The sequence below is a fragment of the Podarcis pityusensis genome, assembly GCF_964106645.2.
Source record: "Podarcis pityusensis genome assembly, chromosome: 12".
NCBI lineage: Eukaryota > Metazoa > Chordata > Lepidosauria > Squamata > Lacertidae > Podarcis > Podarcis pityusensis.
This window is the reverse complement of record NC_138037.1, coordinates 39,432,251-39,456,413: the sequence shown is the minus strand read 5'-3', so window position 1 is coordinate 39,456,413 and position 24,163 is coordinate 39,432,251. Positions and strand designations below refer to the sequence as shown.

Here is a 24,163-nt window from a genome sequence, read left to right as displayed (position 1 = left end):
CATGACAAAATCACAGAAAATCCATGTCCCATTGACAGTTGTTGGTCTTGGAGGCAGTAGCAGGTGACCATAGGAATGCAGGAAGCTGTCTTATATACCAAGTCAGGACATTGGTCCATGTAGTGCAGCATAGGTGATATTCACAGCCCTACCTGAAGATGTTGGGGAATGAACCTTGGACTTTCTGCAGGCAGAGCAGATGTACTATCAATGAGATATGCCCCTCCTGCAGGGTGAGACAGCAAGATGAGACAGGAACCTTGCTGCTGTCCTAGAAAGAAGATCTGAGACAAGCAGTGTGGGTTTACATTGGGTTGGTATGGAGGGCACATTGTTTTGCTCCCTTCTATGCATGCTTCTACACCACTGTTTCCCAGCAAGGGACAATGTTGAGCTGCAGCTGTTTTGCCCTAGGCAGGGAATGCCCACCTGCAGCAGGGTGGTGGCAGAAGTGATGGCTGCTTCTAATGACAAGCTAACTTCACTAGGCCAACTCTGGTTAGACTTGAAGCTGCTGTGCCAGGAAAAGGATCACTTAAAAAAATACAGTTAAATATTGCAAGAAGACGTGTTTGTATCAATTTCTGCTGGCATGTATTCTTTCATTCTATTATAGAGAAGCCTCTAGCTATAGAGGTTGTTTTAAGAACTTTGTAACATTTAAAGGGGTTAATATGTTAGATAAAGGGGGGGGGGGAAATCAAGACAAACATTTTTATTACTGGACATGAGGGGGGTAGTTCTGATTAAATTACATGATTATTTGAATGGGATAGAAGACAGAGTGCATCATTTCTTGCCCTCAACTTTAATGCCTTTAATCAAATAATGACCTTCTGGAAATAGTTAATTTTAAGCATTTGGAAAGATCAATACCACTTTGCCACCAAAAAATGGCCCAGATGATGTGAAATTTGATGTATTTAAAGTACCATTTCACCCTTTTAACCTAGTAAATAATTTAAAATGCTTTCAGTAATCTTTTGCCACCATTATGTATCTCATTGTTCTAAGTATTATGACTTACTTTCTTTTTTCCAAAAGCAACCTTCCTGCACTATGAAGGGCTTGCAGGTCTAAGCCCAAGATAGCACACAGTATTGACTTTAACTTTCCTGAAATACATGGTTGCTTTCCATTTATATTAGTGCAATCATCCAGACGATATGCAATGAGACTTAAATGGTTTTTTTTCTTTTTTGAGAGGAATTGTTTTTCGAATTTGCCTTCTCTCATTTTAGTCTTATGTTAAAGGTGATGAATTAGGTCGCTTAGATTGTTTCAAAAGTCCGTTTTATCCAGTTTGTGGAACATTGCTATAAAATTATGTTTGAATGCCTTCAGCTTTGTAAATGGGAAAAATTACCCTCTATTAGCATGTTTGTGGGCAGATTAAAAACTGTCTTCATTAGCATAAGGAACACTTACTGATTCTTTATAAAACTAGAAAATTATTTGCTGAATGATAAATTGCTAGCTTTACAGTTAGTTGTTGTTGACAATGAGCTCATTCAAAATGCGTGCCGCAGTTTAGTCTACAACAAGACTGAATTCCTTTTTTACTCAGAACTACTGTTTAATGGATTATGTACTTAAACCCTGTTCATACTGCATATGAAATGTAATTCATGCTTTTCACTAAAACGTTTGTATCAAATAGCCTTCTTATTTAGACTGATTTCGTTTAATACTGTATATTTTTATGATACTCTACCCCAGAGATTGTAACACAATACTCCTGCATATATAATTTTGGAAAGGAAAAAACAACGCTCTGAATATTAAGATTAGGCAACATGAATTTGTGCATGGATCTTAAAACTCAGAAATGTTACCTAAATCGTTCAGAGAAAAAAAGTTTAAATGGTTAAAAATAGGGCTACAGACCAAAGCAAAGAGAGCTTTATAATTAAAGGTGTTAGGCATTCACATTGCACTTCAAAAGGCTATTTTCTGGTGGCTAGATTCATCAGAATGTGGGTAGGCATACTTTTTCAAATGAGTGTCTGATTAACAGTCACATTCGTGGTCTAACAAATGGTACACATGCAGTTTTCCTTTGCTGAATCAGGACAAATGGTAGTTTTGCCCTTGACTTCACTAGCATGGTTGTTACACTCAAAAGTTCTTTCCCTTTACTATAGCATATAGAATTACTTTGCAGTAAAAAAATGTTATTTGTTTTTACTAGACCTGTACCATATGTAATTGCTCATTTGACAAATAAGAAATTTGGTGGTCCTTTTGGAAACCAAGGTGTTGGTATTCAGACTCGATTAAGCTTTTTGACGTCTAAAATGTAGCAATGCTATATATTAAACTATAACAAAAAAAGATAAATAGATGAATTCTTTGAGATGCTCATACATACATTTGATTTATATAATATTCTAAGCACTGGGTTTTTATATCCAGTAAATAATTTTGGTAGTGCATTCCTTTCATTTTAAAAGTTTTTGTAAGAAAATGCCAAAGAAAATGTAACAACCCCCCCCCAAAAAAAAACCTTAACTATCTCTTTTTCACCGTTTTCTTGCTTACTATAGCAAGACTTGCATATGTCACTCAGCTGCTATAAAGTGCATAGCAGTATTTCCTTTGTGGCAGATGGATTTAAAACTTGACTTCTCAATAAATGTAGGTTTACAATACATAACTTTACAGGATTTGTGTTGTATATAACAGGTTTGAACATATTATCTCAGAATTCATCTGCATGGCATTTTCAGCTTATCCCAGGGCCCATGCCAGTTATCTTAAGTAATAGGGAGAAAGTGTACTGATTGATAGCAGCTAAAGGCGTGATTCTGAATAGAAACAAAGGCTTTACAACAGAAGGTGTCAAATTAAACTTCGTCAGTTTGAAAAGTAGTAACATCCTGAAAGTTCATCTAACATATTTACATGTGACTAATGTTTATATTTTGCCTTCTTCCTTCTTTATATGCAGTGTAATGCTGCCTGCCTGGCAAATTTGCTGCACAGAAGTGTAGGATGTTCCTACTGTCATTTTAGGTTCTACTCTTTTTTTTCGAAGTATGTACAAAGCCTAAGGGCAGACTTCCATATGTGGTGGTGTGCTCCCATTTAATAGACAGATTTTCCCTTCCTTAAAAAAATTGAACGTGTAATATTTGATGTGCAAAAGGCATATATATTATTTAGAAACTTATCGCCTGCCCTTCTACCGCATTCACACCACAGAGAGCCACTTAAAACAATGGCAACACAACGTTCCCGTAATAAAGCAACAATAGAAAACAAACCAATATAAAAATTAAAATGGGCATGGAAGATAAAAGCCCTAAATAGAGTTTGCCATATGAAACAAAAGCTTGGTGGAAGGTAAAAGTTTTCAAGTCAGCAGAAAGCAGCAAGAAAGCCTGGGCAAAATGGGGGGAGTTAAGCATCACAGTGCAAGGCACTGTTTCTACTCTTGGCTAAGCTTTTGCAAGTCCCGAGACATTAATTTGCAATGGAGTTTTCCTTGTATAACCCACAGAATTCAGCCCAGTTTTTCCAAATGAAAAAAGAAATGCAATAGTAGATTTTTAAAGCACCCGATTCTCGCCCCCCAGAATGTTAAGCATTATGTCTTTTCCATTTTCAGTTTTGTTATATGCAGCATTTGAACCAATTTGTGGTTTTATTCAATGACAAATGTTAATTACTGCTTGACATGGCCATTCCATCTGAGAGTGGTTTCTCCTCTGAAGTCTTCAGGGTAGGGATAGTGATGGGGTACTCTGAAAATACGAGAATAAAAATGGTAGATAACAAAGGCATAGCCCTGTTGACATATGTTTAGTAATTTAAAAATATATTATTTTTGTTTGATGCTGTCCCCTCCTACCATATATTACTAGTAGCATTTCAATAAATCTCAGTGTTATTTTTAAAAATAAGCAGGTGAGGCGATACATATATTTTTCATATTTTAAGATCAAACCTGAGACAAGAAGCTTTTTAAAGTTTTGGCTTCAGTTTTAAATTTTATCCAAAAATTGGGTGATTTTAATCTTTCAAAATTAGTGGACTACCCTTAAAAAGCTAAGAGAGTTGCATTTATACTTGCAATTCATCACACTGTTTGGGGGTGAGGAATTAGAAGTATTATTTCAGGGCAAAGGTTAATAGCAAACTACTGGAAATGTTTTATTAGTCATGGGTAATTAATAAAGATATGTCTGCACTTAAAACACAGAAGTGACAACAAGAGCAAAATACTTGCTAAATGAGTCAATGTTTTTTCTCTTCCTTCCTTCCTTCCGGAATTACTTGTTAAGCGCACCCCAACCAAGATTTTTTTAAGGAAATATTTTTGATAACTAAAGAACAAACAGTGGCTTCCCACCAACCATCTTCTAAAGTGGTATCAAGATTTAGAGAACAAAATTGATGAGAGATTATGGGGTTTTTACACTAGCAACATCTGAAGGGTACCACATTGGCTAGCCATACAATAGTGTGTGTATTCAATAGATGTTTCTGTATGTTCGTCAAATGTTAGAGAACACTTACACCTTGGCACAGCCAGCACATATATTGCAAGCAACAGGTAATCCTTACATATCTCTTTTATCTTACCCTATCCAGCCTATAAGCCATGTAAATGATTAGTGCTCTGGCACCTAGGCAACTTGTATGCTAGAGACAGGGAGCCGGATGGGGATTTGACTGGTAGGTACAGAGTAGCTGTTTGGATTTTGGTAAATATATACTTACGTTATGTATCTCATGATACGAAGTACCAGATATTTTAAGGGAGCAAAGAAATTACTGTCTTCTGTCTTTATTGAATATTGTCTTTCTTGTCCATTACGCCTTTACTGAAATCAAATGATGATTTGAAGTAGCTCATGAGAATCCATTCATAATATCCAGTCAATATTTTTGAAATCAAGACATGACAACTCTGGGATCTGTTATTTGTATGTTGAAGAGCAATCCTCTTTCACTGTTCTTTGGTTGTCCTATTTTAAGGATTGTAGCGCATATGCTACAGAAAAGTGATTAAATGCCATTGATTTCAGTAGGAGTTGATGCATGCTGGATTTTCCCCAGATTGTGAAATCCCCAACTTTCTTTCTGCAGAAATGGTAGAATGGTTCAATGAGAAAATTTCTCCAGTGGGCATGTTGGGAATTTTGAGAGAGAGTCATAAGAGCCCAGTCACAAATTGCAGGGCTGGCGGTGGCATAACACAAAATGGTCACCACATCGAAGAGAGCAGGAAATGGTGTGGTCAAGCCCTTACCCAGTGCTTTTTTTCCTGGGGGGGGGACACAGGGGTACACATACCCCTAAACATTTTGTGGATTTTTAGTTTCTTCTCTAGCACAGTGAATTGTCAGTTCCGTTGCTAACCCAGATGCCCATGTACTGTATTTTTCCCGATTTGAACTATGAAATGGTGATTTTCTTGAGTCAAAATGAGAGTAACCCGACTCTTTATGTATGCTACAACTGTGGTGAGGATGCTATTAGCACAAAGATGGAAAAGCGATAAGATACCAACCAAGGAAGAATAGCAAGAAAAACTTACGGAATATGCCGAAATGGCAAACCTAACTGAAAGACTTTGAAACAAGAACAAAAAATCTTTTAAGAAAGACTGGGAACCATTTTCAGCTTATATAAAAAATCAGTGCAAAGAACTAGACTCACTAACAGGTTTTGAATAACCATTTACAATTGACAAAAATTATATAATTTAAAAGTTAAAACATAAAAAAGACTGAAAAGGGGGTACAGTCGTACCTCTACTTACGTATCCCTCTGGATACGTAATCTTTGGGTTATGGCCACTGCAAACCCGGAAGTGTATACTTCCAGGTTTCACCCGTGCATGCATGCGCAGAAGTGTTCAATCATGCTGCGCACATGTGCAGAAGCGCGCCTCTATTTACATAATTTCCGGAATGAATTAAGTTCGTATCCGGAGACTCCACTGTATGCAGGAACTGATACTATTTTCAATAAACCAGAGAAGGAGGTTGAGAGAAGTGCGGGGCGAATGGGGAAATTTTGGGATTATGTTATGAAGCAATATTGGAAAAAATGGAAAATTTATTTTAAAAATGAGAGTACCCATAAACATTTTTGTTTTAGAAAAAAAGCACTGCCCTTACCCTTAGCGAGGAAACAGGAACCTACACCAGCCATTTCAGTGCTTGTCTCAAAGAAAAGTTATTTGCCCCTCTCTTCTACTAGGAGCAGGAGGGAGGGTGTCCAGTCTTGCATACGGAGTGGGTTCAGTGTGGGAGCGGCTGAGCCAATGCAAGCTAGAACGGATCAGAAATAGCAAACTGTCTCTCTTGTAGTGTTGATTTTGAAGAGATATTTACTGACACCTTTGGTGGGATGTATGGCTGCCATACCAACACCCCCATGTCAAAAGCAATGACCCCCATGTCATTGCACAGTCATACCTCGTGTTGCGTTAGGTTCATGTTGCGTCTTTTCGACTTGTGAATGCGGCAAACCCGGAAGTGTATACTGCATCGTGTGTGCAGAAGCGCCGTTCTAGTTGCGGACTTTTCGGGGTGTGAACGGCACCCCGGAACGGATTGTGTCTGCAACTAGAGGTACCACTGTATAGGTTGCATTCAAGTTATGACCCGTTCATTCCTAAAAACTAATAACATTGCAGCCCTAACGGGGAAATGTGGTTCTGGTGTCAGTTCATCCAGGCTACAGTAATGCCCTCTACATGTTCAGAAATGTCAACTGTCACAAAATGCTGCTACCGGAATGGTAATAATGGGTGATTAACTGTCCAGGGGCCCTTTAACTTACTTTACCTTTACCCTAATAGCTGGTAGATGATCTGCTTACATTACACATAGTGTTTGTATTAACCTTTAGAACCCATATCAGTTTGAGACCATATTATTTGAAGTACCATCTATACCCATATGAACCAATCAGTCCCTAAGATCAGCCTCAGAGGCCCTGTTCTCTGGTCTACCAGTAAAAAAGGTCAGGTCAGTTGGTACCAGAGGCAGACCAAATGGCCCCATGACTTTCAGGACTCCTACCTCCAAGACCTGTGTTTGGTCCTAGTCTGTTGTTATTTCAAATGGATCCTGAAAAGCATTTTATACCATCAAGGTTTTCAGTTATTTTACTGTTGGTTTGCTATATTTTAATTTGATGGTGTACGGGTTGCTTTGATATTCATGATACTATAATGTAGCCTAATTTCTTATATTGTAAGCTGCCATAGATTACTTGACCATAAAATGTAATAATTTAACAATAATAATTTATTTCTCCCCCCTCCCTTGAATAAATGGTATGGATTGCATAGTTAAAGCAGTCAGAGTTAAATCTGAAAGGGAATTATCAGTTTTGTACTAATTTTGTTTATTTCCCTGTATTCATACAGAGCAAACTAAATACTAGTTTCCTTTGTCCTGTTTCTTTAAAACCAATAATAAAAAAAAATTCAAATAATGCCACAGATATCATTTAAGATGGCATGTAGGCAATTGCTAAACCGTTAAGGAGGGAAAATCTGTGCATCTATTTTAGAAGCAAATTAGCATTTGCTACAGTTCTCCTGGGACAATCTTTTGGCATACTTTCAAGCCTGCTTTTCCCTAGAACATGCCTGGGTTAGAGCAGGTGCTTTTATAGACAGTTTGCATGTGCTGTGATATGGAGAAGAGTGTGGTCTTTTTCATATCATACATAAAATCGTGAGTTTAATTTTGAAACCAGAAGACTCTGCATTGGGTAAAAGATTTGTCAACAGGTTTCAGTTCTGTCTGCAGAACAACCTGAGCACATGAGCAAGAATGAGGCTATCCTGCTCAATGATGTCGTTTCAAAGGATTGTTCTCTTTCCAAAGGACATTAGAAAACTTCTGCATCGTAAGATTTATGTGAGCCAGCTTTATATAGTCAAAATAGATGAATGAAGCTCTCTCTTATTCAAAGTAAGAAAAATATCACTAGGATTCCCTTTTTTAAAAAAAATAGTGAAAATAACACCTAATGTGCAAGCTACCAAAATGCTCTTTTTATGTCCTCAGATGAATATGGGCTTACATAAAGGAAAATCCAACTCCAGAGACACAATAGTGACTGAGAATCCTCTCTCATATATTTGAAATATATGATGCATTGCTGCTTTGTGTGGTGGGGTGGGGTTTTTTTGGGGGGGGGTACAAGGGATCTGTTTAATAGAAGCTAGGTTATTATTCCAAAAGTTGGCTTTCTTGATAGTTTTGTACAACAAAATGACTGACTGTTGTTGTTTTTACCAGATTATAAGGCCACTCCTAAGGTGTAAACTATGCCTGCATTCATCCGGTTTCCTTCCAAGGAAAGCGTTTGTATGGTCATGCTTTCTTGTTAAAAGTGGTCTAATATTTTGGTATTATCTTAAGGGATGGCTCTGTGAACTCTTGCGCTGGAAAGAAGATCCTTCACCTGAGAACAGAACCCTGTGGGAGAATCTGTCAATGATCCGGAGATTCCTCAGTCTTCCTCAGCCTGAAAGAGATGCCATTTATGAACAAGAAAGCAATGCAGTTCATCACCATGGCGACAGGCCTTCCCACATTATCCATGTTCCAGCAGAGCAGATTCAGGTTGGTTTACCTTTGCCTATTCAGTGTTAAGAAGAACAACAACAACTACAAAACCTAGTTTATCTTGAAAAAGAAACAATTCCTTCTATTTCTGCTCTATTAAATAGAAGAGTTTTAATATGAATAAGATTATTTCAGAATTAAAATCTGCCATTGTTCACCTTTAGTTGAATGCGTGACTTTTTGTGCAATACAGAAGCATGTGTACATAGTACACTAGAATTAATTCTAGGGTTTCCTGATCAGTAGTTCCTCCACGTTAGTTCCAGATTTTTAAACTTCTTTTTTAAAAACGAGCTGGGAAGGTGCAAGAGTTGCCAAAACTGGATATTCACAAAGTAATATGCATGTATTTCAGGCATTTTCTTCTTCTTTTCAGTAGCTCTTGCACCCACAATTGCAGGAGCTGCAGATAGCGAGGCTTAAAAAAAACTGGTGTGCATGCATACCTCTTACTTGTGGCAATAATTTATAAATGTGGAGGACGTAAATATACTAGGTGCCATAATGTTGAAATAAAAGTCCAGTTGATGCAATTGACAATGTTTCATTTAAGTGAAAAACGTGGGAGGAGTTCCAGCCCCAAATTCTTCATCCCACTTGCCCCCCGTTTGAAAATTGGGATGAGTCAATGTTTGTTTGTTTTTCCTTCAGAGCCCCTCTCCCACCAACCTTGGGAAAGGAGAGCATAGAGGCGCTTTCTTACCTGGCCTGCTGACCACTGGACCTTGGCTGGGTGCTGCTCCCCAGGTGAGCTGGCACGAGTTTAATGTGTCAGGGACAGTTATGGAGGGGTTTCAGGACTTGAACCAACAGATTCCTTCCATATAAATACAGAACAGGAAATGCTGCCTCTCTGGGAATGGACGAGGCTTAACTTTATTATAAGCTGCCCTGGTAAAAATTTTTGAAGGGCGGGGGTGGTACAAGTCTCTTGTACTAAAGACAGACCTGGGGGTCAGCCTTTCACTTTCCCCCTTCTTTTCCAAGAATAGATAGCCCCCTGTCCCCTGACTACACTCAAGACTCTGAATCGTTCATATTATTACTATGGAACTATTTACAAAGCCAAAAAAGCACACCTGTGTTATTAAAGATAAAACAAACTGAACAATGGAATATTGGCTGCTTGAAATGATGAAAGCTGAGAAACTTAATGTTTGATTTAGCAAAGCGAAGGAGAGAAAGGTCTGTGCTAAAAAAAACACATTACTGTACTTGCTTGAAAATTGCCAGTTTTCATACACTTATCACTTGTTAATGCATTTTAATATGAGAATGAAAGGAAAAGCTTATGCAACCACATACATCCTTAGTTTTGGACATGGTTTCACCTTTTATACAAATGCTCATAGTTTCAATCCTGAGCATTCTTAGTAAAATGGATCTTACTAATCCTATGGAAATTAGCAGGATTTAGGCTAAGTAAGCATAGTTAAGGTTGGGCTGCATGTGAACAGTAGCCAACAAAGTTGTAGATGTACATAAGTCTCCCTCCATACATGCAATATTAGCTGTGCCATATTCCCAACTTTTGTGGCTATGTATGGAAAATATGTGACCTTTTTAAAAGAGTGCATACATACATATGCAGCATCTTTGTGACCTTGTGAAATTTGGGCACAGCATTTAAATAAATGTCTTCAAAGGCCTGGAAATTGCTTACATAACCTCACTGCACCCAAGTATGCTGGTATAGAATGACATCCTCATGCACAAAACATGTTCCTGCCTTTATATTTGCACAGGTTTCACAGCCTTCTTTACACATGTTTAAGTTCAACTGATGTTTCATTTGATGCTTAGGATTTCAAGCTTATCTCATGTAATTCTGGCTTTATTTAGTTTTTGGAATTAACAGCAATCTAGTCATTGGATTTTTTGAAAACTTAGATGCTCTCGTCATAGTATCTCCTTAAAAAAATTCTGAACCTTTTCACTTTGCCATTAGCAGTACCTAAGTAATAATTCAAAAACACTATTGAGGGCTAGGTAAGTAAAAGCAGGACTTCCAGTAAAACTTTACACTATAGCGTGTAAAGTTGTTCAGTGATCCAGGCAACCAGTCATACCATGCCATTCCTCAGTCATCATTGGGCAGTTTATGGAGGCGTGATTGCCTTCCCTCCCTACAATTTTTGTAATTCTACAAAATTCAGGCTTCTCCCAAAAATGCTGATCTCTCCCTCCTCTTTCTTGGTTGATTCTATTTTGGCTAAATAAAAATGAGAACTGGGAGAATTGAATTTGCTATTAGTTTAAGTGAAGATGTTTATATGCAACTTCTAAATGGAGATAGTGGGAAAAAAGGATATAGATGGCAGTTATTCTAATATTGTACACCACGTGGCTTTAATTCTCCTTTCTGAAGATGTGTTTTATGATAATACTGTTCAGAGTAGTTAACATTTGGCTATACCATATGTCTTCCCCCCATTTTTTTTATCTTACGTACATTTCCAAAAGTATGCTGCTTATATATTAAAATTCAGTTTATGATTATTTGACGTACCCAGCAGTAACCCATGACCCACGTAATGCATGGAAACAAGATATCTGATATGATCTCTTGCATGTAGCAGCAGCAGCAGCAGCTGCTTCCTACCTCTTCTGCAAGTATTCCCCTTCCTTCCCTTTTCATAGCTAATGCTGTCCAACTGCACACATTAGTTGGCAGTACAAAAATATGTTTGAGAAAAGGCATGAACTTTCCTGCAACAACACAGCCCAGAGGCCAGATTCGCAGACTCCTCACCGACTTTTCAAAGAGGAGTTAATCACACAATCCAGACCTTCATACAATCAGCTACTCAGACATAGAGTCCGGTTCAAATTGGAAACTATGAAGGGGAAGGACTTGTGCCATTCCTCCATGATATGTTTCATCACACACACTCCCAGCTGGATTGGTGAACTGAGCCCACCGTGACTGTTATTGACATTCAATTTATATATCATTTTTCCATAAGGATTTGTGCCACAAGCGGCTAGCATTACTTGTGAACTGATCTTAAATTAACCACGGTTTGCAGGAAACAAAAGTTGGAACTGGATTTGCCAAACCTTTGGCTAGCTATGGTTAGCATCAAATGTATACATGTAGTGCTAACCATAGTTAAAAGGCAAGAGTTGGAGAATCTGTATGGGAAAGTGAGGGAGAAAGAATGAGATGTAGGGGAAATATGGAAACCCATGGGGCAGTCATCAGGTAGTGTTATTCCTGCCCCGGCTCAGTATGGGTAAACACAATTACTTTAAATGTTTTTAAAGAAACCAGTATTTCTTATTTCTTGTATTGAACAAAAAAGTCAGTGTGGTTTTCTTTGTCTACCAGCAGCAGCAACAGCAGCAGCAGCAGCAGCAACAACAGCAGCAGCAGCAGCAACAACAGCAGCAGCAACAGCCACCACCACCAGGCCCCAGATTACCCCCAAGGCAGCCAACAGTAGCATCACCAGCTGAATCTGAGGATGAAAACCGTCAGAAGACCCGCCCACGAACAAAGATTTCCGTGGAAGCCCTGGGCATCCTTCAGAGTTTTATACAAGATGTAGGCCTATATCCAGATGAAGAAGCAATCCAGACTCTTTCAGCTCAACTTGATCTTCCCAAATACACCATCATCAAATTCTTTCAGAACCAGCGATATTATGTCAAGCACCATGGAAAGCTGAAAGACAACTCAGGCTTGGAGGTGGATGTTGCAGAATATAAGGAAGAAGAGCTGCTTAAGGATTTGGAAGAGGCTGCACAAGAAAAAAATACGAACACACTTTTTTCAGTTAAATTAGAAGAAGAGTTATCTGTAGAAGGGAACACTGACATTAATAATGAGTTGAAAGACTGATTGAAAAAGTATTTATTCATCAGTGTCACTGCTATTTACTAATGAAATGAAAATTCCATCCTGTGTTCTGTCAGCAACCTCTATTCATTGTTTGGCCAATGAATCTTCCAAAACTTGCACAAAAGTTGAAAAAGGATAATGCAGACTGCACTAGATATTTTACAATTTGCTTCAGAGCTACAGATGAAGCATTGAGGATTGTTTCATATTAATTTGTGTTCACTGGGTACACCAAGATGTATCCAATAAGCATGATATCTGTGGGTTGTTTTTTATTATTATTATTATTATTATTCTAGAGCTTTCAGACAAGCATTACTTTTGTGATTTATTGTTTTGGTTTTGGTTTATTTTCCAATTATTACTGTTAACACTCCACACTTGATCTTTGAAAGCTCACATTTATTTAAATAATAGAAGAAAAAGAAGAAGAGTTTGTTACTCTTGCTCTATTGTATGTTACAAAAGAACTATAGACTGTGGGATGCAGTTTAAAGTTAACATATGCCAACAAATGCCTTGTATTATATGGCACTGCCGTAACTCAGATTTGTTTTCTTTTCAGAAATAAGAGGTCACTGTATCTTTTTCATTCTCATTCTCATTGTTACATGATTTTTTGAAAACAAAATGTGAAACACTGTTTTATCCCCATTATTTATTTGTAGATCCTACAGCATCATGTTGTAATTAATTTTTAGAAGTTTCCGTTAAATGTAATATTGCTTCTCTTGTTATCATACTGATTTTTTTTTCTATTTATAAATGTATTTTGATGGGCAGTAAAACAAAGTGTCTTAAAAGTTTTAAATAGAGAAAATGTGCTTTACACAGTTGCCTATAAAAAGTGCTCTATGTTATCCAAGCAATTCATACTATAAGCTTCACTCTTATTGTTGTATGCAATTTTTACTATCATGCAAATAAGCTTAGGTAAATAAAACTAATAGATCACCTTAGAAACTTATGCAATTAATGTGAAAATAATTGATGTTTGCAATGTGTCTTCCTTTGGTTTACAATCAATTTTAAAGCTACAGCTGTATAAATTTTCTGTATAAAGGTGTATTTCTTTTTTATGAGTTTATTGCTATGAAAACACCAGTTATTTTGTTACAGCTGGCTGTTTTTATAAGTGTATCACAATTTTCTTTAAGCAGAAATGTTCTGACTAGGAGTGGTTATTGACTGTAACTACACAATTAAAATTGTTTGTATGGTATGATACGACAGGGTTTGTTTGCTTTTATATGTGTGTTGAAGTAGCATCCTAAAACCTATGTTGGTACTTTTATCCATCACTTTGAGAGAGGTTTCTTCAATTTGCCTCCTTATTTCTTATTTTCAATGACCTAAAACTATGATTCTGACAAACAGATACTTCTAAAGGAAACCCAGTTTTCCTGTGAAAATCATAACCTGTCTCGTCTTGGTTTTAAAAGTTGCCTGCCCAACAGAGATAGCAGGATATTATTGAGTCAAAAGGCTATCAGGCAAAAACATATTTACAGTTCCTGGCAGTAATGCACTTATAATGGATGCAGCTGGTTTTGTTTTACAGTATTTGAATTTATGATAACACTGTTCCTTATACTAATGTATACACATGTTTTGCTTTGTTTTTTTAAAAAACCATTAATAGTCACAAAGTAAATAGGAAAGACGTACAATCCCTTACTAGGCAAGATTATTTTTAATGAACATTAATAAGCTGGTGATATAGAAGTAATAATTATAGGGTTTTGATTTCATATGGACTACATGTTGAGGCTTGTAAGAGCTGAAGTAAGGGAGACAAAAGAGAAAGCTAAAGAATATTGGTATGTTTCTCCAAAATAAAAGCTTATTGAGGAGCCTGAGAGTTCCATTAAATGTTTAAATAGAAATTTAAAGTAATCATGCTAAAAGGATTTAAATTATTACAAGCATTATGCCTAGAATAATTCTTCAAGAAAGTGTATTTTAGGAAAACGTTTTCATCATGTGTTTTGCAAATAACAGAAGAAAAATTCTACTTCCATTGAAAACTGGTTTATATTTTGCTAGTGTCTGCCATCTTGTTAGCACTACCATTTTTTTCTTTTGAAAGGAATATGTCTGACAATTCAAGATGTGCAATGCAATACCCAATGTGCATTTGAAAATTCTTCAATTTCTGCTTGCCAATAATTGTTTTTCTTCCCTGCAGGTTGTTTTGCTTCCTTTTAGTTTTTCATTGTTGCTGTTAAAGCAGGTACATTAAGATAAATCCAACTGGTGCTAGGTCAACAGCTGATGGAAACTGGGTACGTCCACCAGGAAACTAATGCCAGATTTATGCTAAAGAAAATGTATCATGGGTGTTAACATGTTTTAGATTGAATTGCATGTGTCTGTTTGAAGAAGACGGGGGCAATTAACAGTTCTAATTTAGACAATGATGGGAGAGCAGGTAATACTTACTTTCAGTCCATGAAGTAAGAAGGCCTCTGGAAGGTAAAACATTGGACTGCGGGTGGCACGAGACTAAGTGGACTCAAGCTTCAAATAGCCCTTGAAGGGAAATAATAAACAAGTGCTCTTTACTTGTCAGTGAATCAATATTTTCTGCTTGGGAAAAACTATTGGTGTTCTTGGAAGTGATGATGTTCTGTATTAAATAAACTCCTTTGGGTATGACTACTGTTTCAAAAGCCAGAGCCTGAACAGAGGTTAGCAGCAACTTAGGCAGATATGAGTGGGAAAACAAGTGTCATAAAAGGCTTTCTCATATGTAAATATAAAAAGCTAGCACCAATTCATTCAGCTTCAAACACGTATTTGCATCACTTGAGCACTTATGCTTGTTTTTCCAAGACACTGGAGTACAGAAATGGTCATGCAGTAGTGTTTCACACTAAACACTATTATGCAATAGCAATATCAGGTGGTTGAGTACCTATCATCTTGAAAGCAAAATGGGACTCCCCACCCTAAATTGAGTATTTTCTACTTAGTTGTACTCCTTAGATATGCTGAAATATAGAAATCTGTATAAACAACACAAAGTGGGGAGATCAAATAGACAATATGTGGAGTGGGTAAATGTTGAGTGTCAGTTAAAAACAGAACGTTGGGGAAAGGGGTAAATCTGCCTGCTGGAGCCCCTAACAGCTTATTAAATCTTCAGCATTTTAGTGTGAATTTCTTCAGCATTTTAGTGTGAATGTTTGTATACAGTTTCAACGGATGTACACATTTTTTCAAGCAATTTCTCCCAATACTATCGTAAGTGTTCATTTTTATGCAAATCTTCCTCCATTATATGTATTTCAGTAAACATTGTTTGGGTGGATAACGGATAAATGCAAATTTTAATTATGGCTGTGTTTGGGTTCTCATTTCGAAAAGTGAGAATTTTGATAGATTCAGCTTTAATTGCAAACTGATTCAAATTTCTCTCCATCCCTATTGAGAGGATAAAGTATCAGTAGATGCAGTAGCTCATTTCCACACTGCAAACTTCCAGTTCTTGCATATCATTAATTTGTTCTGCATCCTGCTAAAGCTGATTCTTTAAAAATAGAACAGGGTAGTCTTTGAGGTGCCACTAGGCTCACACTTTCTTTTCTCACATATGCGACTAGATACTATAGCATCAATACTGAAGCAATCCTAGTTTTTACATGTGAAGGTTAGCTTACAGCTTCAGCATATTATCATGAGTTCAAAATTTTGCATAACACTCTGGCTAGTGTTTGACAGCATTAAAGTGGAGAAATGACAGAAAGTCACATTCTGTCCTAATGGCCTTGAAGGGTGAGAACTATGGATGTATCTTGTATTATTCTGATTTGATTCTGTTTCTAAATAATTAACATAGTAATGACATAGCAGATACTCACAGTTCCAGTTGTGAATGATAAGATTCGTTTGATGATAATCTTATTGATTTTGACATAAGACAAGAGCGCCTTAATTTTTGGCTTTCTGCAATGAGTGATTTCAGAACAATTGTTTGAAAGATTTTATGAGCTGCATTGTATGGCTGGGATCCAAGTAGCTACTTTTAAGTGTACCCAAAAGCTTGAAAATTCCCAGTGGAATTTTTGGCTTTTTTCCTTTGGAACAGATTCCCCCCCCCCCCCGCAATGTACCAAAACTGCTTGTAAATGTTGCTTTAATTTAGTGTTGGTTGCCATATTGCCAAATTTTGTCCAGATTGTAATCATTGCCACCCAGCGCCTATTAGCACCAACAGCTGGCCTAGATCCCTAGCTTTCATATTTCAAAAAGAGCAAGTCTCTAGCCTTTGTATAACTCAAGATATGAAGCAAAAATATGCAGGAACTATTCCTCCTAGTTACATTTTGAGAATCCCCTTCCTGCCTCTTAGTGTACTTAGCCAATGACTGAAATTAAGGAAGTACTAGTCATAGAGATGAAAAAGTTAAGAGGGACGCACCAGTTGTCTGGACTTCCAGGTTTCATTTCTAATCTTCTTTTTACTTCTCTGCTGAAGACTTACTGCCTACAGAGCACTGTTGAGAAAACCAGAATTTAGTGTAGCTGTGACAGAAGATAGCAGGGAAAACACGAGTTCATGCTGTTTATAACTTATGCAATAAAAAGCTTTTGTTTTGGTTTTTTGTTTGTAAACATTTGAAAATATTACCCAGCCAATGCAGATAAAGTTGATGCAAGAGCATGGATTACATCAGCTATGCAAAGTAGCAGAGTGTTGTTAGATCCAGGATGCATCCTGATTTGTTTGCATGGAGGTTATCCATTAAACAGTTATCCAGCCACCAATTGCTATACCACACTTTCTAGCGCATTTTCGTGCCATTTTTCCTTACTACAAAATGTCCAGTTTTTAAATGTGACTTTGTTGCACCAGAGCACTTTAATCTGCTTTGACTGCATAAACCCAAAGTTGTTAGTATGCAATTGAATCCCTCCTGCAAAAAGTGACAGTCTGTAGGGGAATCTATATTGTTAGAATGGTGAATGAGTAGTATAGGATAACCTTGCAGTTTGATTGGTTGCTTGGTTCTCCAGTCAAAAATACCCTCTGCAAAATATATTTTGGGTCTCAACAAAGATCATTTGACTTCCATTGCCCCTATCAGTCTTCCATCCCAAATCCATTACTTAGTTACACACAGAGTTTTATTTTGCATTGACCTGTATTAGCCATATACACATTGCACTTTCCCCAGCATCACGTGACTATACAGTGGAACCTCGGGTTGCAGACGTTTCAGGTTACATACGCTTCAAGTTACAGACTCCGCTAACCCAGAAATAGTGCTTCAGGTTAAGAACTTTGCTTCAGGATGAGAACAGAAATCGTGCTCCGGCAGCGCAGCAGGAGCAGGAGGCCCCATTAGCTAAAGTGGTGCTTCAGGTTAAGGATAGTTTCAGGTTAAGAACGGACTTCTGGAATGAATTAAGTACTTAACCCGAGGTACCACTGTACTAAGTCCCAACCGCTTGAAGTTAAAGGCTCAAATTGCAGTCTCTCATGCCTTTTCCCATATGTACAGTGATATCCTTGGTTATTTCACAGGGGTGCAACAGGTTAAACTGTAGAACCTACATACTGTTTGAAACGGTGTTTGACCTTGCCTTCAGATACCCCCCAAATTTGGCTTCCTATCAACAAAAATGTATGGTGTTTATTAATGCTAGATCATTGTTTCACCTTTGTCTAATATCCTGAAAAGAAGCATGTCACTCCATCAGTTTCATAGGAAAGAGCTTATAAATATATAACTTTTTTCGTTAAGCATCTTCAGTTGGAGTCAGAAAAGGCTAAGCTTCCTTTCAGAAATCCATGTTGCATATTATGCAGAGTGAGTCTTTTGAGTAAGGATGGATGAATGAAGAGGACAATCTCAGTTTATTTCTTATTTTTCCACCCTTAAATCCAGTTCTTCACATCAGTTTATGATTTCTTAAAAAGTCATGGGAATTCATCTACATTTTAGTGCAAATGTTTCCTATTATATAATTTTTAATGTGAAAAATTATGTATATCTGGGAAATTGCAAAGAAATTCTTCATAAAACAATGCATGTTTGTATGTTATTTTTACCAAGGTAAAATTTTTTATACACACTACTCAATATGCTGGAGGACTGTATAGCAGAGTTCAGAGAAGTGTAAATTTCAAAGAGTTGTGTTTCAGTTCACGTATGGTTTCGGAAGGTGCAAATTAGGCCTTCTAATGCAAACTGAATCTAATTTATTCCCCACCTCTACTTACGACTTTTTAAGAGCCTGAGATAAGCTTATGGTTGTCAACCAGAACTTTCTTGCCAGCTTCTAACCCCAGAACCATTTCCCCCATGATCCTATTTCCCAGTCCCCCACTTTCTCTACTTCTATTCCCATACCTTGCTTCCGCCCTCTCCTCTCTAAAGTGTACTGTTAGTGTTGCCATATGTCCAGAATTTCCCAGACTGGATGAGGAGGGTAGAGTTGGCCGGGAATTATAGTTGCTGAGCAAACCTGAGTGAAGCCTGCCTCCCTCAGGTCTGTTCATCAAGCCATGCCCCCCTAAGGCTGCCATGGATAGGCTCGTTTGAATCAGCGGGTTTGGCGGGAACCTATGAGCCTCCATGGCAGCTGAAGGGGGCGTGCTGCATTCAAAATGGCGCGTTGCATTCAAGCAGCAAGGGAAGCACAGTGTCAGGCCACAACCATTGCTTACCGAAGAGGTACAGTAAGCTGCCATTGCCATACATCTGGAATTTCCTAGACATACCCAGGATTCGGCCATCAGGAACAGCGTCCAGGCGGGAATCACTGAAATGTCCAGGAAAATCCAGATGTACTGTTCAATGAAGAATAATAGTGAATGTTCTAAAAAGGGTAGGGGAAATACTGCATCAAGTTTAGTAAATTATGCTGCAATCACATACCAAGTTAAGAAGAACCAACTCCCATTGTTTTCAATGTGGCTTACTCCCAGGCAAATGGGCATACAAATGCAGTCTATATTATTATTTCACAGTGATATCAGATAGACCTAACTTTTCCAGTAGATCCAGCTTTGCCTTAGTTTGAGTTTTTCATTTTTAAATTGGGAGAGCTGACAAAGAAGGGAAGGCGTCAAGGTGCTCGTTAATTTGTTATGATTTCCTGGGTCTTCAAAAAGAAGTCTTTTGGCATCTTACAGATTTTGTTGGTCTCTGCCACAATGTGTCTGTGAATCTTTAAAATGTAATGCAAGATTCAGCTGCTGCATGACTCAAAAGTGGTAGGCCCTTTTCCTATAGCATTTAAGAGAAACTTCATGTGAACACATTAATCGTGCCTTGCATTAGAAAAGATTGACCCTGCTTGAAGAAATAAGCCTGAGAAGTGAGAATTTTTATATTGATGAGGACGCTTTCCTTGACTCTCCGTTGGTGTATTCCTTAACTACTAGCCCTCAGAGGGCACATTGTCTCTGGTGAAAATGAGCAAGATCTTATGCCTTTTTGTCACCCTGGGTGTTTTCCCACTGGTGAAACATCAGAACTAATCAAATGTTTAACCATTTTCTGTCAACAAGCTTTTCCTTCCTGTTTGAAAAAGTTTCTCCTCTCCCCCCCCCCATCTTTCCCACTAATTTTGAAAAGTCCAGTAAATGTCTGGTTTCTTGAAATGAAAAGGCTGCCATTAAATTTAATCCCGTTGCCAGAACCTGGGTTAGTAGTAGATTAATAATAATAAATAAAATACTTAAACTAGCCTATCACTTCTTGTCCTGCCCTACTCTCAAAACCAATTAACCTTAATATATGAGGAAATTGCTATAAACCATTTCCAGGGCAATCCTATACATGTGTACTCAGAAGGAAGTCCCATTTAGTGCAAAGGAGCTTACTCCCAATGAAGGCAGTATATGATTGTAGCCTAAGCATCATTTACAACAAGGGCGGGGAACTTCAGAACCAAATGCAGCCATCCAGACTTCTGTATCCATCCCATGGAACTCTCTCCAGGCCATGCACCCTCTAGGCCACATTCTTCTCCCTTACTCTCCCAGGCCCTGCTCTGTGCTCTCCTTGAGTGCTTGCCTGGCTGGCATATGTTCTTGAACTCTGGCTTGTCTGAAATGAGTGGTGTGGGGATGGGTGTGTAGAAGAAACCTCTGTGTGGTTGGAACATATAACCCATGATACAAAGATAATACATCCCTTGCTCCTCCTCCTCCTCCTCCTCCTCCTGCCTATCGCCCTGCCTATTGCTGGCATTCGGCCCCCAGAAGGTTACCCACAAGGGAATGTGGCCTTCAGTGTTCCCTATTACTTATTTCCAACCTTTATCTTATTTTATTTAACATATTTATACTGGTGGTTTTTTTTAAGAATCTCTCCACAATGCTGCAAACATATCATATACAAAACAGAGTTTAAAATTTTAACAGCACAATCCAGTACACGCATGCTAAGAAGTAAATTCCATTGAATTCAATGAGACTTAGTCACAGATAAGTGTGTATAGGATTCCACATTAGCTCTTCCCCCCTTAAGAAAAACCAGTGAAACTAGCCAGCACAGGAAAACAGCAGCCCCAACTAGCACAGTAACAGCAACATATCAGCAGCTCACTTAACAGTGGCATTAAGCAGCAGGTGCAAGAGGTGTCTTCAAGGTCCACTTAAAAATTTGTAGGGATGGGAAGCAAATGCCACAGATGTGGGGCCACATAATCAACCAGTATGAACACTATTTTGCAGGTGGGCATTTGAGGCAGAGAAAAAGCAAGGGTGAATGGTGTAGATAAAACTTCTAACATGCTCAAGTGTTGTCTTGAACATGATCCCAGGCCCAAGTTTGGTACTCTGTCATTCCTTCTGGACATGCAATACTTGATCGGCAGCCTCAGTATTTCATCTATCTACACCTCTTCAGAATACACTGTTTAAATGGAAATATACTTCTTCAAATATCTGCAGTAACAGCAATGGACAGAAGACACCACCTGCTTTTCACTCTTATGCCCACAGGCAGTCTCTTCACCCCTTTTAATGAAGAGAAATGTCACTCGGTTTCTTTGCATTTTCAGCTAAGAATTTCTTAAGAAGATCTTGAGCAAAGCCCACTCACCCTGCTTTGGAGGCAGCAACCTTGCAGATGCTTAAACTGGGCATATCTAGATCTGATGTCTCTACTGAAATTAATGGAGTAGTCTGTCTAGGTAGGCGGCAGCTGATCACATTAAAACACCAGTTAAAGAAATACCACAATTTGATTACAGACTACTGTTTGCAGCCAACCTTTCTTCAGCCTGCATCAGGTAATCACCCAGCACCGTCTCTTTCCTCCCCAATAATAATAATGCATTCCATATGTCCTTTAGAACACCAAGTGCCTGTTATTTGAATACACATGGTATCAGTCCTTAAATTAGAATCTCTTGCAGTCTACCTGAGAAATAAAGCTCATACTGAAAAACAAATATTTTTTCACATTCTATTTTAAGCATATACTTGAGGTCCCTCACCCTGCATATTAAAGCCAATGCCAAATATTGGGAAAATTATTTGTGCTTTTTCTAGGAATTATTTGTATCTTACCGGGGGGGGGGGGGGGGGGGAGAGACTTCTACACATATTCTAAGAAGTTGCAAATCCTTTCTTAAAAGCTTGTAAAGAAAATGACACCAACTTTAATGAAAGGATTAGTCATGCTATAGCCTGCTGCCATTTGAATAACAGAAATGTGTCTATTTATTTACTTACATTTATATATCTCCTATGCTTCATAACACTGAACTCAAAATAATTTTAAAAATTGTCCAGTTGCACCTTAGACCAACTAAGTTTGTTCTGGGTATAACCTTTCGTGTGCATGCACACTTCTTCAGATACACTGAAACAGAAGTCACCAGACCCTTATATATAGTGGGAGGGTGGGGTGGGGTTTTTCTCAGAAGGGTAGTAGGAGATGGGTGATTGACTCAATGGGTATGGTAATCCTGTTGACAGCTGTTAACGACTGCAATTAGTCCTACAGGAAAAAGCAAGGGATAGTATGAAGATGACCAAAAATAGCTTTAGCATATGTAATGACACAGTTACATGTGGCTCCCAGGCCATCTCTTGTAGAGGCACTGACCAAATCTAGACCTGCTTGGCTTCAGGAAGGTGGTAGCCTCAGCTGCTATCAAATCATACCCTGTACAGTGGTACCTCGGGTTAAGTACTTAATTCGTTCCGGAGGTCTGTACTAAACCTGAAACTGTTCTTAACCTGAAGCACCACTTTAGCTAATGGGGCCTCCTGCTGCTACCGCGCCGCCGGAGCACAATTTCTGTTCTCATCCTGAAGCAAAGTTCTTAACCTGAAGCACTATATCTGGGTTGGCAGAGTCTGTAACCTGAAGCGTATGTAACCCGAAGCGTATGTAACCTGAGGTACCACTGTATAGGCCCATGTGGCGAAACATGTTATCCTTCCACAAAACACATCTGGTGCTCTAACTATAAACACAATTGATTAGCAACGCGTAATGCCTTAATTGGGATGCGGGTGACGCTGTGGGTCAAACCACAGAGCCTAGGACTTGCCGATCAGAAGGTCAGCGGTTCAAATCCCCGTGATGGGGTGAGCTCCTGTTGCTCGGTCCCTGCTCCTGCCAACCTAGCAGTTCGAAAGCAAGTCAAAGTGCAAGTAGATAAATAGGTACCGCTCTGGCGGGAAGCTAAATGGTGTTTACGTGCGCTGCTCTGGTTTGCCAGAAGTGGCTTAGTCATGCTGGCCACATGACCCGGAAGCTGTATGCCGGCTCCCTCAGCTAATATAAAGCAAGTATAGCGCCGCAACCCCAGAGGTCGGCCACGACTGGACCTAATGGTCAGGGATCCCTTTACTTTTACCTTTGATGCCTTAATCATTATTCAAAAATACGTTTAGGACATTATCTTTATTAAGCCAACTAAAGGGTATGCAAGCTTTTGAGTTGCCCAGAACTCTTCATCAGGCTACATCAAGGTGCTAAGTAGTTCCAATGTGCGGGAGAAGGAACAGGCAGGATAGGTGGTTCAGAGCCTGCCCATAAGGCAGAGTGATGGGCCTGCCTCAGATGGTGGAAGTGCAAGAGGTGAAAACAGGCATGCGAAATGGGGCTGCAGTATAGAAGGGAAAAGCTGGGGCAATTTCTGGACTAGGCTGACAATTCAAGCTAGTAAAGTGTCTTGTGGAAAGGCCTGGGGAGTTTGCAAGTGGAACAAGCAATGTGGAAGAACCCTACTAGTCTAGTAAAAATTACAACTTGCTTTTCTACCCATGAAGTAAATGATACAGGGGTCTCCTGCATACCTTGGGCAGCACGAGGTTTCATTTGCCGAATAAGGTGGGCAGCCACCATTCACTAGGCTAATTGTATTTATTGAGAACTGATACTCAGTCTTCAACAAAAAGTTTCCAGAGTGACATACTGGAGCTAGGTGCTCCATGAGCACCAGGCCTGGCACCTGCCCTTGGCATCCTAAGGCCACTGCCCAGCACTGATGCCTGTCCACTCCCTTTCTAAAAGTATTTGGGTTTGAGACTCAACATTTTACTGATGGGGGGGGGGGAGGCTGCCATTTAATTTCACCACAACGCATGGCAGGATTGTGGAAAAAATTAAATTTCAGCTCCTAGACATGCTGAACTGATTTAGAGCATTGCTGATGCTGCCACTGCAGCCACCAGGTGAGCATTGGTGAGCATCAGGGTCCATTGAGGTAGGAGGAGAGTCAACAAAAGGCACTTGGC

The 24,163-nt window shown here is 38.7% G+C and overlaps 1 protein-coding gene and 1 long non-coding RNA gene across 31 annotated transcripts in view; one reads left to right on the top strand and one right to left on the bottom strand.

Annotated features, from left to right (window-relative positions):
- SATB1 (SATB homeobox 1) overlaps window positions 1-13,674 on the top strand; it is a 117,363-nt gene extending 103,689 nt beyond the window's left edge. For 10 of the 28 annotated variants that reach the window (XM_080974696.1, XM_080974703.1, XM_080974708.1 and 7 more), the window contains 3 exons: window positions 8,397-8,600; window positions 9,255-9,350; window positions 11,935-13,674. In XM_080974696.1, coding sequence (XP_080830822.1) covers window positions 8,397-8,600; window positions 9,255-9,350; window positions 11,935-12,447 — 813 coding nt within the window. In that variant the 3' untranslated portion in view covers window positions 12,448-13,674. The remainder of the gene's footprint in view (window positions 1-8,396; window positions 8,601-9,254; window positions 9,351-11,934) is intronic. The other 18 variants (XM_080974687.1, XM_080974700.1, XM_080974686.1 and 15 more) reach the window with 12 other exon arrangements.
- Window positions 1-24,163, bottom strand: part of LOC308459559 — a 70,130-nt gene that overhangs the window by 36,734 nt on the left and 9,233 nt on the right. For 2 of the 3 annotated variants that reach the window (XR_013978142.1, XR_013978143.1), the window contains exons 2-4: window positions 16,871-16,946; window positions 14,890-14,979; window positions 12,208-12,346 (exon numbers count right to left, since the gene is read on the bottom strand). This is a non-coding gene — a long non-coding RNA (uncharacterized lncRNA). Of the gene's footprint in view, window positions 1-6,131; window positions 6,285-12,207; window positions 12,347-14,889; window positions 14,980-16,870; window positions 16,947-24,163 lie in introns of those variants that run through there. The other variant, XR_013978141.1, reaches the window with a different exon arrangement.